General features: G+C 36.6%; 1 protein-coding gene and 1 long non-coding RNA gene across 10 annotated transcripts in view; both read right to left on the reverse strand.

Annotated features, from left to right (window-relative positions):
- Nucleotides 1-20195, reverse strand: part of LOC129755971 (septin-7) — a 126298-nt gene that overhangs the window by 17232 nt on the left and 88871 nt on the right. For 6 of the 9 annotated variants that reach the window (XM_055752699.1, XM_055752704.1, XM_055752702.1 and 3 more), the window contains one exon: nt 10398-11025. The exons of 2 other annotated variants lie outside the window; for them this stretch is intronic. In XM_055752699.1, coding sequence (XP_055608674.1) covers nt 10821-11025 — 205 coding nt within the window. In that variant the 3' untranslated portion in view covers nt 10398-10820. One more of the 9 variants, XM_055752703.1, reaches the window with a different exon arrangement.
- On the reverse strand, nt 633-5815 carry LOC129755974 (uncharacterized). Its single transcript, XR_008739362.1, has 3 exons — nt 1274-5815; nt 1135-1212; nt 633-1072 (listed from the first exon to the last, which is right to left on the reverse strand). It is a non-coding gene; the product is annotated as an uncharacterized LOC129755974 (long non-coding RNA).

Raw genomic sequence — 20195 nt, forward strand, 5'->3', positions numbered from 1 at the left:
GCTCCGTCTCCACCCTCCACCAAGGCGGGTATATAGTAGGTGTACTGATCAGCCCTATTTCCGAATCAGCCATGCTGGTTTTCCAAATTGGCTACCATGGACACGTTGCGTTTGTTTACAAACAATTATTTGAGATCTGATTTCGTAGTTTCATTTTCACATCCCCTCACGCGTTTTCGCTGTCGGTAAGTGAAACGATTGGTGACCTGAAACAGTATTACTAGCTGATAGTCACCCGGCAGTTAGTTCCGAAGCAGCTTCCGGGGGAGTGCAATTGATGGCTAAGTTTGTGGCTCTCGATGTGAAGAAACGACGACAGAAGAATATCAGTTTGATATGGGTTTAATTCTCAGTCAGCAGTCGAAGCAGAACACCATCGTACACAGCTCATAGACTCGAAGAGCAAGAAAAATATGGGGAATATTGATAGAATCAGCAACAAGTGTGGTGCGAGAGTATGCTAGTTTTTTTTTTATATTTTTAATTAAATGAAACATTAACATTTCATCGTTTTAGGTTTTCAGATACAAATTCATAAAAGTTAAAAAAAAAACATATGGAAATTGCGTGAGTAACTATTCCCAAGGATTCGTTTCCATCGGAAATTTTTACCTGATGAACGCTGACCGGAACTTGAACTGTTAAATTGCCGTAGGAAACATATGAATACGGTATGGTGATGCCGCTAGTGACTAAGTAAAACACCAATCAATAATGAGTTTCTATGCATGTTCCAAATCAGAAGGCAAAATAAAAAGCCGGAAAAGGAGACATTCATGTAATGCTTGTAAGTTGATGGTCATTACAGTAAAAGTTTTTTTTAAATAATTAATAATCAGTTGAAAATACATTGTGTTTTATTTTCTGCTATTTAAACTAAACAAGAATAGACTTAAATCATTATAGAGTTTAAAAACTGTAAGGATAAGCCCGAAGTTCTGTGACACAGATCAAAAATGTTTTTATGGCTTTGCCCATGACCTGAATCCGACAAGTTTCTGAGGCATGGCAGCTATACCGAGGGTCGCGTTCATCTTGGATGTTTTGCATCCTAAATCAGGATGAGATCCAGCTAAAATAAAAAAAAAACAGTTAGAAACCTATCGGAAATCTGTTGTGAATTGATTCACTTACCGTTGAGGAAATCGTCCATTGCAACTGCAAAGACTGCCTCAGATCGCAGAGGTTGCGGTTCGCAGAGACTTGGCACAGCTGAAATTCAATGAATCATTTCGATTGCGTAAACCGACTGAATTATGAGAACTAAATTTACCTTTTGGAACGTCCCTGCCATTTCGGAATCAAGAACATTCTGCCCAAATTGAAATGAACAAAAACAATTTGACTCGAAGTGCCCTGAACAGATACCTTGATTGGACTTTGGTATCCATCCTTCCCCATGGTCAAAGAATATTGTCCACGCCCTGAATTGTTCCCTGTTTTTAGGAAACTTCAGGTACACAATTTTTCCACCGTGTTTGATGACCGACCGCTTATTTAGAAAGCTTTTAACTGCGCAGAGAGACACCATAATATTTTAAGAAATACGACCGAAAACTGTTTCTAATATTTGTAAACAAAGATAACGAGCTCTTCACCACTTCACCGCGCACTCCTCGCCTACTTACTGCAAAAGTCAGAGAACCTAGTAAATTAAATAACCTTGCCCTCCACCACTGAGAAACTTATGGTACCCTTCGCCTACTTTTCCTCAAAATGCTTACACTCTAGCTGTGAGCACCTTGGTCTACACCTCACAACACTGATAAATCATTTCACACATTATGCAAAAATATTCCACACATTATCGGAGAACATATGGAGCTGTCAAACCGGTTTGTGATTTTTCCACACCATGCAGATTCGAAATTTACACATTATCCGGATCAGTCTGGATAAGATGAAAGTGGGTGAAATCACACTTGTTGTTTTCTCAATCAATTTGGTGTCAGCCATGTTCAAACTACGTCGAAGAATTTATACGGCTGAATCGTCGTAACGAATCGGATGTAAGTTGGTCATTATTCAAACTTTAAACATCAACCTAATAATTTATTATAATTTTTATTTTCTAGATTTCGGATTCAGCCCGCTGATTGCTGGCGGTGCCAATGGAGAAATTGTTTGGCAAAAATTGAAGATGAGTTTCCTCAAAAACCGAAAAATGATGAAAATCTTAAATTGATTAAAAAAAAAATACTTTTAAAAACCACCAGCATTTCATTTGGTCGTGCCTAAAAATAGCGGCCCTCTTCCATTTTCTTCATTTTACACATTTTTCTTTTCAGTCGCTTTATTATTTCACACATTTTCCCGTTTTCAACGCTTTCTGCATAATGTGTGGAACGCACACATTTCTTTTCCTTACAGGGTGTTTTACATTAATGTGCAGCAGTACCGTCACACATTTAATGCGTTGGTCTACTTATTTCCAAAATGTGTGAAATTTGACACACTAATGAGTGAGATGTTTTGTCAGTGAAAGGCCCTTATTCTGCGCCGGGCGTGACGTGACGATTGTCGAGTCACCCCATCATCATTCGACTCTTGTCACCTCATTCCGACAGTCAGTGTAAGTGAGCTTACAGCAAGGTGAGAGCCAGTGACAGATATTCATTCCAGGCTGAGTGACGGGATGAAACCCGAACTGTCAAACTGATGTTTCTGTTTTTTTTGCTGCGTAAAATTTTCCAGTGTTCGCGAGGACCAGGCCCAAGAGCTCGGGATTTTTTTTCAAAAAACTGGGAGCGGAAATCAGCGAGGACAAGTCTTCCAAGGGAATTAAAGATGATTTCCACAAAATCATCGACGTCTGCGATGTGACACGGTCCTGAATGCGGTGGTGTCGATTATCGTTTCCGTTCCGCTGGAACAGGGCGAAAATCTTATTTTGGCTTTCTGCGAAAAAATTAGCAGGCCCCAGGAATCGGCCCTAGCTCGTGTTTGCTTGCAATCTTAGTGGCGTATGTTTAGCAATCTGGAACACACTTCCCCGCTGATTCAGGTGACCAAGCAGTGCGATCAGGTAAAGGAAGTCTTCTCCAGAGTCGATCAGCTGAAGGTTCAATTCACTCAGTGTCCGCCATCGAATGAGCAGATGCAAAAGCTGTAAGACTGTTGCACGACGTCCTCGAGGATACAAACAGTGATCTGACCATGATCGAGCTGCTCGGAACGTACACGAACGAAAATACCAGCTACGCTCGGGAGGATGCCGTTCATCATCGAGGTGCGGTCAAATTTATTGATGATTTTAAACATTTAAACATGGTGGGTAAAAATTTTGGATTGAATTTCAACAACTAACAACTCCGCTTTATAGTAATTTTCGTTATTTTTAATTTCATTTCTATCTTGTCACCACCTGAAAAGGTACAGACAATTGTCACCTAAAAACGTCACCCGAATGTGACGATTCTCACCCACGGTGACTACGAGAATAGAGTAAGAACTCACAAAGTTCATCCGAAGTGACGTTCCTCATCTAAAGGACTACTGGAATAGATTGACTTGGGTGACTCGACTATCGTCACGTCACGCGCGGTGCAGAATAAAGGCCAAATAGAAGAGAGCTTTTATCGTTCGGATTCTGATAGACATTCTCTACACTTTGGCCGAGTGCGCTCGATTGTGGTTGCTCTGTCGGGCGGGTGGAAATCGCTGACTAGAAAATTGCGCTCTAGCGGTGCTGCTGCGGACCAGAATGTTTTCAATGCATGAATGTTTTCTACATATAGCCCTCCTACGTTTGACATGCGGTACAGTGTATAAGTCAAAGAGGATTCCAGTGTAGGATTAGCATTCGCATCCATGAATTATTTTTGCACGTAGCCGGGCCGGGCCATTTTTGGCAATTTATTTCTAAAAACTTGATGAAAACCGGGTACACAATTAAAAGTTTTCTATTCGAAAAACCAGCCAATATTCGGCAAATCTGAGAAAATTTCAGATCATAATCCAAAAAAAAATCAAGGCAAAAGTGAAAAAAAATTATTTAAAATTATGTTCTTCTTGTCGCAGCACATCAGCAGGTGTTTGAAGCATCCGAAAAGAAAATTGGTTTGGTTTTTTTATGAAACAAACTTCCACGAATCCGTTTTTTGACAATCAATTCAAAACTTGATTTGATTTTTTGTGTTTAGTTTTCCAAATAATGGGAATAGAACCGGGAAAAATCCTAGTAGTTTTCTACAATATTCGGGCATCCTGACCGGACTTTTCTTGAAAATTTCCTTGATAAGCCGGGCGAGCCCGGATAAATCCAAACAATCTGGGATGCTTATGAGTTCACTTTTTCGTACTTTTTGGCATTATTGTTGTTTTAGAGTAAGGTTGTCAGAATTTTTTTAGCAGTGATCCGGGCCGGACAAACCCGAGCTATTTTTTCTAAAAACTTGCCAAAATCGACTTGTCGACTAAAAATCCGGTCAATATCCGAGCCAATTTGATCAAAACCCAGCAATTACTCAACAAAAATCAAGAAAAATACTTGATGAAAAAATTTCCATCAAAATAATCAGCAGATTTGAAATCGTATTTAAGCTTCCGAAAATCTTTTCATGACTATTTTCATAAGACTTTCGTTTTGAACGCATAAATAAAAAAAATACAATATTTATTGGGCATATAAAGTGAATAAATCCGGGGCGCAGGGCCGGATCGGAATTTTCCTAAACTTTGTATTATAGACTGTTCCAGAAATTATAAGCACACCTAATGATAACGGTCATTTTGAATCGAATAGTTTTTTCAAATTCTACTGGCTGCGTCCTTTTGTTTACACATTTCTGTACGCGATAAAATGAAAAAAAAAACATTTAGTTTGTGATTACTTTTCAAAATGCGTGGTCTTACTCCGGAGAAGGTAAAAAATATCGTGGACAAGTGGTCTACTGTGATTCCACTCACAGTAGACCACTTGTCCACGATATTTTTCATATTTTCATTGAGAAAACAGGGCAGCTATAAAAAAATATGGTGAACATCGTACATTTGAAGATGAATCGAGGAGAGGCGAAAATCTGGTCCTGTAAGTCCTGATATCGATGCCTACAAACAGAAACCATCGGCTTCCGTTCGGGATGCGGCGAGAAAAATCGGGACCTCGACGTCTAACGTGATGCGTGCTAAAGAGCGACTTGGGCTCAAGACCCGGAAGCAGAAAAAGTCTAAAAAAACCCAAATCAAGCCGCTTCTGTCGAACCAAGAGCCCGGAAACTGTATGATTCAATATTTTGCAAAAGTTCTGGGTGCATTATCATGGACGATGAATCGTATGTGAAATTGGACTATAAAACCCTTCCTGGGCCACAGTACCTCACTGTACGCAAGAACAAGAATATCCCCGAAACGGAGAAGGCCTTTTTACCGAAAAAATAGGCAAGAAGGTGATGGTGAGGCAGAAAATTTGCGAGTGCGTACGCCACATCGGAAACAATGAACACACAGAACTATATCAAGGAATGCCTCCAGCAGGGGTGTTATACTCCTCAAAACAGCACAATGTGTTCTAAAAGCACAATGTGAGCTCAAGCTTTCTAGAACTGCGCGCACTGCGATAGAATATCTACTGCTCGCTCTTTTACTGCGCGCCGATAGTCGAATTTTCTGAGAGGTTTCTCACAATGATGAAAAACACAATGAGCTGATCCACTCTGCTCAATGTGCTGCTCAATGTGAACTCTGGATTTAGAAATTTGCCAAACACTCTTCTTCGTTATATTTTTCCTTCTCATCAAAAGAAAATAAAAACGATCATCGTTCATCCAGTCCGGCACGAAGACACACCGGCTGCTTGCAAGGAAGAAAATAACTCATAAACAAGCAACAGCAACAACACAAACGAAATTCGGTCGGGCTCGGCCTGCCGGCTGCCGAGCAGCGATGCCACGAAAATCTGTATTATCAGTGTATTTAATTCTGTTAAATTGGGACACGTATGGACGAAGATCAGACTCATTTAAGATACAGATTTTTTTGTGGCAACGGTGTTCGGCAGCCGGCAGGCCGAGCCCGCCCAAATTTCAGCTGTGTTGTTGCTGTTGCTTGTTTATTGGGAAAGAATTCGCTTTCGTTTGTTGAATTCAGCGTTGTGGTGGTATACTACTACACATTGTGCAGCTCAATGTGCTGAGAGCTACCGCTGCGTAGCTCAGTGATTTGCTTCGATGTGGCACATTGATGGACAGCTAGCTCAGGCAGTGCTCGGTTTTGCTCTCTCAATGTGCTATGGAAAAAATGCACATTGAGCTCATTTAGTGCTATGAATAAGGTTTAGCAATTGCTTCGGTAGCTTTTACTTTGCTCGAAATCAAGCAAAGCAAAAGCCCAAAGCATTTGCTTAGTTTGGTATGTATAAACATTTGCTTAGCAGATGTGTACTAAAGTCTTAGAACAGAGCTTTTGCTTCGAAAAAAAGAGCTATCCAACCAGCAGAATCTGGAATTTACTAAAGTAAAATAAAAGAAGACGATCAAAAAATTGAAAAGTACGGCTTAAATAGCCATGAAATCGACGATGCGGGTGGTGGTTGTAAGAACGATCGGAAAAATTTAAGTCAATACATGCTCGTATGTTGATGTTTAAAGAAAATTGAATATTGTCAAACAAAGAATGGCCTAGCTTTTTAAGCGATATATAAAAAAATAGGCAATAGGCGCGCATCTTACTTAGATGTTTTTTTTATCTTTGAATTATAAAAAAATCATATAAATTTGGGAGATCTGAATTATGTTTTAAATTATTACAACTTTCTTCCAACTTCAAGCCGATTGGGACTTCTTCCACTGTAGCCGGATTTTTTTAATTTGAAATATTTACTAATTGATTTGTTTTGTTCCATCTTAGACGAATCATTTCATACAACGACAGGAATATGAAAAAAGTTGGGTTATCACTTCGACTGTTCTTTATCTATGTTGAAAATGCCTTTTTAAATTGTATTGAAGTGTAATATTGCAAATTTTATAATTTCATGACGTTGTTGAAGAATTTGTTTATTGGAAAAGTCTGCTACCAAGCATGCTTAGAAAATAAAGTAATTGCTAGGAGATTTCTCGAGCGATTGCTTCAGATTTGGGCTTTATTCATACCAAACTAGTTTGTTCTAAAAGTAAAAGCTCCTGACTGAGAAAACAGCTGTCAGAAAAAACTTTATTCATATCAACCGAAGCAATTGCTTTCTGCGACTGCTCGAATGCTCGATTTAGTTTAGCAAAAGCAATTGCTTGGGTTTTTTCATACCACCTATTGTGTGAGCAAATGACACCCCTGGCCTCCAGAAACGTTTATTGCCGATGATCATGCACCATGATAGACGGGTGGTAGAAAAGTCAAAACGTCTGTTTTGTGCCAAAACCATGAATCCGCCAAATTTCCCCGAGGCACGGTTAATCGAGACATCGGAAAATTTAAAAAAAGATTGGCCAAAAGTGGTGAAAATGATGGGTAATGCAGAAGCTTATGAGTCATGTTCGAGGAAAAGTGCGAAGTCTGGCTTATGATTAAATAATTTCATCAAATAAGAGTGCAGTGTTGGGTATAGGACACAGATATGTAATGATACACACTGCCAAATAAAATTTAATAAAACAATATATTTTTTTTATTATTTTAAAAGTGTGCTTATAATTTCTGGAACAGTCTATAAATATAGTACAATTGTTAGATTAATACAACATTTTAACAAAAATTGTGGAAAATTATGCCCGCTCTGATTATGTACAAAGGCATAGGAATATTAAGATATTTTTTTCATGAATCGGAACCAAAACTGTAAGCAACGAATAAGCCCTATTTTACCGCCATTTCACGCTTATGATCAGATTCATTTTATTAAATGTAGGTATAGGGTCCTTTTTTATAGTGTACGTTTTATTTAATATAGTTCATTAAAGTTGTCATAGAGAATAAAAAAAAAACATACTGGGATATAATTGGGCAAAAATAAAATACCATTCGAAGCAAAAATCACACATCGTACAAAAGCATTCTGAAACAAGTAAAATCACACTCACAAAAAATTAAAATAAAGCAATGCGAAACAAGAAGGGTAAATATAAGTGAAATCCAGAACTTACGATTGAAGCATTCGGCCAGATTTTCTGTTTAGTGTGTTTATTTAGTGAAAATCATACAGGTGTCTGAATCAATTGCTGTATGAGTATGCTATAAACTATGTATCTAATTGAAGCACTGTATTCAAAATTTCAGTTGTTTTTTTTTTTTTTCTTGAGGGAAAATAACATTTAACGTTATGATGATATTTTCTATGATACATCGAGAGGTGTAATAGTTTACATTGAACTGAAAAAAACTAATCGCCATCTCATCTTTTTAAATTTTCAACGAAAAATGGAAATGTCTAAGACTTTATAAAAAATGATAGCAAATTATTGGAATAGCGGTTTTTGTTAAAAAAATAATCGGATAATTTTTAAACCGTTAAACCGTAAACCAGTCAGCCCAAATTCGGTTTATTATTTTCAAAACTGTACCAGTTGTGTATACCGCATCAGTAACAGAAAATTGAACATCTGTCTCATATGATCGAAAACATGAAACTGTCAACGAATATTTGTCATTTAAGAAAATCAAATAAATGCGCAAAATCCTGTAATTTTATGGAAAACTTTCTACACAAGATATCATTTAACTCTAGTCCGCTCTTGAGTATCAATGTGACACTATGGGAAATTTGGCAGCTTGCATCTATTCAGGCGCATCCATTTAAAAAGAACTCTACTGAGATCCTCAATGAATTCATGAAATCTTTAATTTTGTATCTCTACTTTTTTCATGACGCACCCTGAAAGCCAAAACTAAAAAAAACACCCTTATCATACCTTGAGTGTCAATTTGACACTCCTCGCTGCTGCTGAAGTTTTTCGTTATTTGAAGTCTGAGAAAAATATTCGAAAAAACATGTTTTTGTAAAGTATTGCATCGCTTATGTAATGACACCACTAGAACCGGTATAAAATTGCCTTTCTAGTGAATATAAGTTTATTTCGGAAATCTTGTGTTAATATACTCAAAATCCAGTTCAAAGTTTATTTTTAGTGCTAGAAAATTTGAGAAATTGCAAATTGACAAAAAAATCCAAAAACAGCTACTTTTCAAAATTCGTTGAAAATTCGTTTTGTATTTTGAGAATCTAAAATTGACAAAAAGCATCAAATTGTGTCAACTTTCCAATCCGCTTTTCATAATTAATCTACTGTGATTCAAAAAATATATCCTTATGCGCAAATATAGCTTGTAACTTCAGCATTATTGGACACTAGGAGAAATTTTTTTGAGCATTTCGTAGTAGATCTACTGATTTTGTTTCCAAAGGATGTTATTTAGGATTTTTTGTCTTAGACTTTGAATAACGGAAAACTGAAGTGTTGTAGATAAATATTTGAATCATATTTGAGTTACTTCACGAGGATTCTAAAACTTTAAATTTTATGCAAATCGGTTGAGAAACAAGAGAGATATATCGGTTTTAGTCAGGAGTGTCAAATTGACACTCCAGGGACAAAAAACGAGTAAAAATTTAACAGAAATCTAATTTCAAACAAATTTGATTCAAATCGCCATATCTTTCTTTTAGAAGCAAATAAGCCCTGCAAGAGTAGTGTTTTAGGAATAATACTAGAGACAAAGACACCGATACAAAACGGAAAGAACGAACACGAAATGAGAAATGGCGGACTTGGTGCAGACTGACTAGTGAGAGTGTGGTGATTGTGAAAGGAAACGAATAATAAGACCGCAGTTTAGTGGTTATTTTTTTTTAGCTCAAGTCTCACATTTATTTCGTCTCCACGAGCAACAAGATCAGTAATAATTAAGATGACGTATTTTAATAATAATTGTTGTTGCTGTTAGCAGCTAACTATGTTCTTACAGTTTACTAATATGATAGGGGGTTCTGGTGGTAGATTGAATGGTAATGCGCTTGATTCACTTTCTCAAAATCTATTATGATAGACCCTAGTAAACTAAAGAGATTCTTTCTCATATGGTTGTTCACTTAGTTTGTCTCACTTTTCGATAATAATGGTAATGATGACTGTAATACTTGCTATGCTTAATGATTTTAAATTACGATTTACCTAAGCTGTCTTGTTGGTAAATTTGCGAGAATGAAAATACACTAACAGTAAGTAGACAAATTGATTCAATGGATGACTTACAACAAACAAGCGAATAATGAATAAAAGTATAAGTAAGTAAGTTGGAAAATTACCGACAATAAAGAGAAGTAGGTAGTTGAACGTTTACTTAAACAACGTGAGTTGGGGGGGGCGAGTAAATTGCTGTCTTTTGCTTTTAGCTTTTTTTTTTGTTGAATGCAGTTGATTATAGTAAATTTATATAGTAGTCTTGCTGTTGCTGCTAGGGTGCCATTTATGAAAGTATAAACATCATCAGATCATTTTTATTCAGATTATGTGTGGTTCTCTAGAAGATTCTGTGTGCTGGGAAGCTGATATCATCATCGCGTGTGGTGTGAGAATTCGATATGGTATCAGGTTTGAGTGGTCAAAATAGTTTGTCAATAACTGATATTTTGAGGTTAGAAGCACAAGAGCTACATTTGTTCCAACGTCCTTAGTAGGTATATAGTGTTATTAACATTTGTTTTGTGGTCATAAGCACGTTTTAACTGCAAGTTTGGGTTAATTTGTGTGCGCAGAAAACCTTGGCCTATGCTAGGTGGCGTGTTTGATTCTTCCTCCGGAAGTGACCCTACAAAATTGTGATTGTGGTGTTTGGCAGCAGTTTGTATGGCCAATTTTCAATGTTTTTTTCGTTTCGTTTCGTTTCGTTTAAGATTCGTTATTCTCTTGCGGACTGGATGCGGATACCATGCTGTTATTAGGGTTGGTGGTTGCATTATTATTAGTGGTGCTAGTAGTAGAAGCGCCACGCACGGTATCGGGAGCTCCGAAGCTAGTGTGCCTGCGCAGCAACGATCCGAACACCCGCCGGCCCTTGGACTCATCGGAACTTCTTGATGCAAGTGACGCGGTCCTGCAAATACGGTAGGAGGAGGGGATCCACAACAAAACGGAGAGAAGGCGGGGGAGGTGGGCGGTGGTTGGTGGGCGGCGCCCAATTCACAGTTTGCCGATGATGATTGGTGGTGATGAAGAAACAGGTGGTGATGTGTGGTGGTGGTGGTGGTGATTGGTGACGGTGATTAGATTCCGATTTTTCGGTGGTGAGGAAATGCATAGAAGGGGTGGTTGATTTTTTAGCATCAGTAATGGTTATCACAAGTGTTTCGATATCGGATTATCAGATAGTTATTTCGATTTGATAATCGACTAAAAAAAGTAGGTATAAATATGCGTATCACTCGAGTACATAGAGTACGTTCAAAACGTTCTCTTTTTAACTAAATCAGATCAGCCAATTTGTTTAATGTTTAATTATTTAAATCACTTCTTTACAAATATCACAAACTGTATCTACAAAAAAAAAAACAATAAATCAACTAGAAACAGAAAAAAATGTCTGCTAGGTTACTGACGGTGCAAGGTTATCATTAGAATAAAATTCGAAAGTCGTTTCTTTGTTCGAAAGACCAACAGCAAGTGTTGTATTGTACAAAGCCTCAAATCTAACCTTATATCGAATTGACCATGTAGAAGGAGGGACACTACAGAAATTCTTGTGCTTTATAAAAATTGTGCAAAAATATTTTTGAAAATTTGGATTTTAGGTAGGTACTTAGGCAGATCTCTGATGCCGGGCGTCCAGAGATGAGCAGTATCAAGGTCACTGTTGAATAGAACAACAATCGAATTATTGACTAATTTTAAGGGGTTCATCAAAGAATGCTTCGAATAGTTAAATTATATTTCATAATCATACATTGCTCCACTTCAAGATAACGAAAAAATCTTTATTTAGACAACAGGACTCATAGTTTCGCCTCCCTTTGAACCCAAAAATGAGATTTATTCTGCGAGTCAGGTGACGTTACTTGCCAAATTTTGTATCCTAGTGCTGACTCCAGTTAGTCTTTTTAGGCTTGAAATCTTAGCTCGGATGGAGTTGCGATAAGGCTACGAAGATCAACTGATTTTTTTCCTGAAGCATTTCCTGGATTCAGTAAAACTAGCTGAAATGTCGCAAGTCATGTCACGTGACTCGCAGATTAAGTCCCACTGTCTCGTGCCATCAAACAATTTCGAGTTTTTTTTAAAATGGTTTGGGACTTAAAACTTGCTTCATTTAGAATTGGAACATTTTTTTTTTGTAAAAAATTCATCAAAATAAATATAATATCAAATCAGCTCGTAACTTGAATGGGGATTTGTCTTACAAAACTCAAAACCATCAGATTGCAGAAACATATTCAGCTATTTCATAAGTACAGTCATAATTTTTTGTAAAAATCCAAAGACATGTTTTGGAAAAAGATGTCTTTTCTTAATACAAAACGACAAATAACTTTAGTAGTGCTTTAGAAGTTCTTTAAAGTTCCGTGAAAATATTGAAAATCGTGAATAAGATAGGGCTGAACTATAATCGTTTAAATGTAAAATATTATTTTGTATCAGGGTAGGGACCTTAGATTTCGACTGGAGCTTGTATATTAAAGCTTAGCAAAGTTTAGGAAGAATGAAAAACAAAACACCTGCAATACAAGATTTCGTTCCTCAGGCAAATTCGAACGAAAAAAACAACAACAACATTGAAAACCAATAGGTATCATTTTCTGGCGATTATAAATATGTATGTAGCCCTAAATGTAAAAAGGATGCTGTATTGATTTTTTGAAAAAAAAAAAAATTGGCTAAAAACGATTCAATCATGCCTAAAAATCATTTTGTTTCATAAATCCAATATTTTCTTCAATATGGTTTTTCGTAGAACAAAATTTGTTTATAGTCACCGATTACGATTTCTGTAAATTTTTTAGCGAAAAAAAAAATTTTGGGTTCTAGAATTTAAGGATGGCGAAGAATCTACACCGAGAAACACAAAAATTCGACACTCTATATATCTATCAGAAATCACTGGACCAAATCTACGACCTTAGTATCATTGAGTTATCAAACGTTTTGTGTTTAGTTTTGTCGATTTTAGTTTCATTATTTAATTTATAATATTTGAGTTATACTACAGTGAGCGAAAAAAGAATAGCACCACTATGTGTTTTGCTTGTTAAAATATGAATGTTTTAAAATCACCAAAATTTTCTTCTATAAATTGTTTTGAATTGTTTAACGGATAAATCAAGCATAAGTTTACTTTTTTTGGACGTTGGAATTGGCATTGAGGACCAAAACTATGGAAAAAGGGTGCGAAATAAAAATAGCACCAGTTGGGTTTTGCAACAAAAACAAGATTATTTCTAAAAATTTACCGTGTAAAAGTGAATAATAATGCTTCTACGAATTATTTGAATAGAATACTATATTTTAAGGAGTTTTCTAGAATTCCAAAGAATTTCAAAGGTTTTAAAATGGTGTTTTAAGAGATGCCCTTCTAAAACTAAGGAATATGATATTTGAGTTCTAATTCTTTACCAAACTACTTACTTTCTTCATTAAAATGACGTGAAATGATGAATCAAACAGTTTCGGTTTATTTTAAATCAGAAAAAACAGGGTGGAGTTCATAAACTTAGATTTTTTTTTCAGTAAACATCACTTTTTCCAGTTTCAAGTCATAGATGGCAGCACTATCTTGCCGTCAAAACCAAATTAAGTCTCAATATTGATTTTTCAGGTTTATTAAGGCCCATATTCATCATTTCGAGGTAGTTTTCCAACACAGTTTTGGTGGAGTTCAAGCTGCAGAAATCTTTTCCGGATTTGCAAAACAATCACCAGCACAAGAATATACTACTGCCAAAATTCCTGCTCATCTCAACTTCCGATTCAATTTCAAATCATACCAATAATACTGCTAGTTATCTGGTTCATCAATCTCCATCGGAAAGTACAAAATTATTCTGATTATCGGTCCAAGATATTCACTTTTATCGGTCCATGATGAAATTCTTATTTTTGATATTGTGATCTTATAATTTCCAATGCGGTCACACGGTACCAAATACTTATTTCCTGATCAAAATCATCCAGCACCCCTGAATTAATCCCAGATATTCGAAAATGGGCATCAATTCGGTTTAATTGCAAGATAGTGCTGCCATCTATGACTTGAAACTAGAGAAATAGCGTTTGACTATTTGAAAACATTTGTATTTATGAATTTGAAACCTGTTCTTTGGACAAAAATTCAGATTCATGGCGAGCGAAAAACGAGATATCTTGTATTTGGTCCGCAATGAGTTAAAAAGCAATAAAAGCTTTGAAAATATTTTTTAAACTCGTTGAAAACATGGGAATTTTCCCGGTGATGTGCCGAAATTCTCATTTTTTCCCGCTTTCCCGGTAATGCGGTGAAATTTCAAAGTTTTTCCCGATTTTCCCGGTTCGCTAGTAGCCCTGTCATACTGTGGTGCTTTTGGTGCACAGTAAACGAAAATTACCGAGTTCGGTAATTATTTTACCGAAATCCTAACATGTGGAGATCGTTAAACTGTTCGGTAATTTTCTATGGCTGAGAAGTGACAGCTGTCAAATATTACGGACCTTTTTCGGTAAAAAATAACCAAAACTCGGCTGATCATCTGTCAAAATATTGACAGTTGTCAACATGACAGCTCGTTATATAACCGACCAATCGGTATTGTTGAACCGAAAGGACTTTAATTAATACCGAAAGGCTGGTTATTTTTAACTGAAAAACTAAAAAGCTCGGTTATATAAACCGAACAACTGGTAGACTTAACCGTAAAACCTGTAATGATTACCGAAATACCTAAAACTATTACCGAAATACTTGAAATTTTTTACCGAAACACCTGTAATTATTATCGAAATACTGATAATTTTTACCGAAAAAACTGTAAAAGTTCGGTAATATTTACCGAACAATCGGAAGAGTTTACCGAAGTATCTGTAATTTAAACCAAAAAACCGGTCAGTTTTACCAGATAAATTCAAAAAGTTCGGTAATGTTTACCGAAAAACTGGTAGCTTTCACAAAATTGCTCCAATTTTTACCGAAAATTCGGTAGTTTTCACCGAAAAATTGATTTTTTTCGCCGAAATATCTGTTATTACCGCAATGCCGATAATATTTACCAAAAACTAAATTTTTCACTAATTTTTACCGAAAACCGCAAAACGTTCCGTAGATTGGTGTACGTAATCAGCATACTACACGAGATGATTTGAGTCTCGAATATCATCTCATGTAATATGCTGTGCATCATAAGCTGAAACTAGCAAACGTTTTGCGGTTTTCGTTAAAAATTACCGAAAAAAATATTTTTTGCTAAATACTATCGCATTTCTAGAGGATTTTTAACTTTATTTTCTGTGTTATGGCAACATGGTACCGTCTCGTGGCTTTTCAAGGATCCCCTCCTCCACATTCTGTGGACAATGGCCATCTGCCACAGGTGACTGGAGGAAGGTTGTCACAGCCACGGGACCTGGAAGTAAAATTAATTTTTTACTAAAGTGCGGAAAATAAACTCATCTGATGTACCTTTACTGGAGCTGCGATCAAATTAGCAATCCATTCCATGCGAAGCGCCGCGGTGCTGGCGATGTCCCAAATCCGATCGTCTATGTGCGTTCAAGTGCATGCATGGAGGCCATCGAAGCAAAAATAAAAACTGCTGCTTCATTGCTCAAAGCACGCGAAACCGAAAATGCCGAGCAATGGCGACGACTGGCCGGTTAAAAGACACCCATCACACTCGAGCACACGAAAGTAGTCGAAACGATTAATTTCGGTTGCAAGAATGAGAAGGAAGACCCGGAGTGCGAAAAATGACAATCGAATTTTGACGTTCGTCTTGTTTGCAGTTTGATTTCGGTGATTTTTTACCGAAAATTGATGGCATTGAGATTTGTTTACATTAAAATATAAGAACTTCGGTAAGTCAAGAGCCGATTTACTGAACTCGGTAAAAACTAAACGTCAAATTGATCAATTACCGAAAATTTTCTAATTACAGAGCTAGTTCTGTAAAATAAATTACCGAACTCGGTAATTTTAGTTTACTGTGTGGACGGATTTGGAAGTTCTTGGCAGCTTTAAGTATGTATTTTTGACATTTCTCAAATCGACTGTACTTTGTAAACAATCAACATGGAAGCCGAAAAAAGGGAAAAATTGTAAACAGTCATTGGGAAAATACATTGTGGTCCTTAGATGCAGACTAGCTAAATAGCTGAAATTGCTCAGATATACCGTATTGCGGTCAAACGGTATAAGGAATCATTGACGACGATTCGGAAGCCTCCAGCCAAACGTCGGAGTGAAACTGTCGACCGCAAACTGCGTGGTAAGACTTTGAAGGCGATTAAGAGCAATTCCATGTCAAGGCTGACTTCGGGCAAATCCCAGGTCAAAAAATTTACTTGACAAAGGCTCGGAGGGATGTTACAATTTTTTGTCGACGAATTAGCACGAAAATTTATGATTTAGCAGTTGTGGCAAAAAAAACGAAAGTTTGTTTTCGCTATAAATAAGACCATGCCGTCGAGACTATACCAAAAAGAGTGTCTCCAACGGCAAAACGAATTTTACCGTTTGTTCGATCCCACGACTATCCCGTAATGTTTTGACCAGATTTGGGAAGCTGTCATTACAGTAAAGTCGTTCAAAAATTGTATGCAGAGAAAGGGGTCCAGTTTGTTCCGAAAAACCTTAACCCACCCAACTGCCCCCAGTTCCGTCCTATTGAGAAATACTGGGCAATCCAGAAGAGGAGATTCGAGGCAAAGGGAAAGGTAGTCAAAGACATCAATCAGATTAAGACCTGGTGGAATAAGATAGCTAAAACCTAGGGCAGGAAGACTGAAAAATTTCTCTCATCAATCTACCGACCAGTGCGAAGGTTCTAATTTTAATTTCATATAAAATGATTTTCAATGAAAAAAAATTAATGCTGAAAAGCACCTGTTTTGCATTTAACAAATGAACAAACAAACAAAGCATTGGATATGTTCTGGCACATTCTTGCAGGTTCATGCGCGTTAGTTCGCTCAAATTTCGTTGAAGGTTTCGAAGCTGATTTATGATAATTGTTTAAATAATGGTTGTTCTGAAAAGCGACAAAATAACAGAATAAGATTTTGGTAGTTCCCATGGACAGAACGATATTTATATACAGTTCAAAATTTATTGGATAATCTAGCTTATGCATTCGATTTCTATGTTTACTTTGAATCTGCTCCAATTAACTCATAAGACTAAAATTTAGCGACTAAACAACTGAGTTACATGACTCGCTATTCGAAATTGATCATGGAAAGTTCAAATTTAAACTATAACATATCTTTTCAAAAATTGCTGACTTTATGTCGAACAGCAAACAAGAACGATACAGCGAATTTCAGTCCCCTAAGCTAAAGCGATGGACGAAGAAGGTTTGCGCCGCCTAATGGACCGTGTTACAGGAAAAATTCTAGAATTCCTTCGAAACCGTGACGAATAATTTTATTCATATTTTTTCTTAAAAGTATGGAGAAGCCTATACATTTGTATTAAAAAAGACCTTGAATTCAATAATAAATAACTAACAGTATTATGGCATTACTCGATGTAGAAAAAGCTTTTGACAATGTGTGGCATGATGGATTAATATATAAACTTTATCAATATAAATTTCTTAACAACTTGGTAAAAATCATTAAAAGTCAACTGGAAGGACATTTCGAGTATTGCTTAACGGGCTTTCCGAGGCTCAAGATATTCCAGCTGGTGTGCCACTGGTAAGCATATTAGGCCCGCTTCTTTTTAATCTGTTCACTTTGGATATACCCCAACTTCCTGAAAACGAATCTTTGTCGTTGTTTGCTAACGATATTGCAGTCATAATGGTAGGATAATACGAGTGCTTAAAAATAAACTACAGCGAAGCTTGGATGTTCTCACAGATTACTTCTTTAGGTGAAAGATAAGTATTAATGCTCCAAAAACTCAAGTAATACTTTTCCCGCACTCACAGTCTCAAAAACTAATCTCGGATGAGGAGTGTATAATCGAAATGAATCACACTTCAGTGGAATGGTCTGATTAAGTCACATACCTAGGTGTTAAGTACATTGGGCAATAAGCTGATTTTAAAACAGCGCATTGAAAAAACCATTACTAAATGTAAAATGTTGCTGAAATTTTTATATCCTCCCCTGCGCTAAAACACACCACATGAGCTTAACGAGTCCAGAACAAATTTCTCCGTATTATCCTTAAACCATTTCCGAGGACTCGTACACCGGAGGGTCATAATCTGGCCTCAATCCAACCCCTTGATGAAAGATTCAGTGAGACTATCCTTAGGTTCAAGGCATGTTGTCAAGATTCAGAACACAAGATTATTCGCCAGCCAGTTGCTTTCTAGTTGAGATGTACCGAATATTTGGTTGACCGAATATTCAGCGCCAAATACCAAAAAAAAAAAACCGTTAAGCCGAATATTCGGCTCATTGAATATTTAGCTAAGTATTCGGCCGAATAGGCCAAATATTAATTATTAAAATTTCTAGAATAACAGATTTGTAAAATTTCTCAAGTGATTTTGAATTATTTATAAAATATCCAAAACGAATTCTGTGAAAGCTACACAATAGAGTTCCCCAAATGACCCGACATTTGAAAAAATCATGCGCTGCAGGCTTTAATTGATCATAGGCCTAGTACAAGGTTTCATGCCAAATTTTGGGCCAGATCGGATTTCGGGAAAGGATCGCTCAACGAGCCTAAATTTTGTATGAGATTTTGAAACATTTTGTTCGGGAGGAACAAGGGAAACCAGTTCATGATCAATAACTTTGGTTCCCTTCGGCCGATTTCTTTTGAAAACAATTTTTCTTGAAGCCTAAACTATGACAAATGTTTCACCCCAAGACTGTATTTCAATTCGACTTGTGATAAAAATGTTATAAGACTTCAAAAATGGGGTAACTTTTTTCAGGGTGATATTAAGAGATGAGAGACACTGCTTCGAGCATTTTGACGCAGCATGAATATCACTCTGGAAAAAGATACCCCATTTTTGAAGTCTAATAACTTTTTTATCATAACTCGAATTGAAATGCATAACTCGAATTGAAAAACTGGATTTTCATGTTCCTCCTGAACAAAATGTCTCAAAATCCCATGCAAACTTTAAGCTTGTTGAGTGACCCTTTACCGTGACCCGATCTGGCCCAAATTTGGCATGAAACCTAGGATCAATTTAAACCAGCAGCGCATAACATTTCACAAGCTTGAAATTTCCTATACAAATTTGGGGCAGTCTACTACAGAATCATCAAAATTTATGGTTTCAGTTAAACATTTTAGGTGTATCCGTGTATCTTTCACTGTAGATGGTACAGGAAAATGCTGACGAGTATCGCTTTATACTTACTTCGAGTAAATATCGTTTATTCCAGATTTTCTTGATACATGCAGGATGGCTCATCATAAATCCAATAGAGATTCTAGATGAGTCAAATCTAGCCGAGATGTCCAGATATTGTTTAAAACTTCCCGAATTTTGCTCGTGTTTATTCAGATGATTTGCTAAATCAAATAATAAACTCAATTGTCACTTAATTTTTTTAGATATTGTGTTCAATAACGATTCAAAAAAAAATCAAAATGAGCATAAACTTTGTCCTTTCTTTAGATTGTTTTTCAAAAACCGTCCTGAATGCCTGACCGTGTGGATACGCGTGGCAGGAAGTATGATATGCTTAAGGTTAAATATCATCTTGTTTTTAACAACTATTTTAAAGATATCTTGCTCAAATTCGATCTCCATCTAATTAGATTTAAATTAGGCAATTTCAAATTGCTTGGTACCTGTTTCGACATATTTTGTCCCAGATTTCACAGGAACACAATCTCTTTGGTGATGAACGCCCTAGAAGCGACAGATCATCTGATGGCCTGTGCCGTCAGTTATTGGTGACATTTTAAAAATCAGAAAGACCGCTACTTGAAAAAAAAACATGTAATACAGGAAATTGAAAATTGACCGAATATTCGTTTGGCCGAATAATTGAAAAGGTCAATATTCGGTATAAGGCCGTTCGCCGAATACCGCTATTCGGTACATCTCTACTTCCTAGGTTATCAAATTATTTATATATTAGTTAAGTAGGTTAGCAATT

The sequence above is a fragment of the Uranotaenia lowii genome, chromosome 3 (genome assembly GCF_029784155.1).
Source record: "Uranotaenia lowii strain MFRU-FL chromosome 3, ASM2978415v1, whole genome shotgun sequence".
NCBI classification, from domain to species: domain Eukaryota; kingdom Metazoa; phylum Arthropoda; class Insecta; order Diptera; family Culicidae; genus Uranotaenia; species Uranotaenia lowii.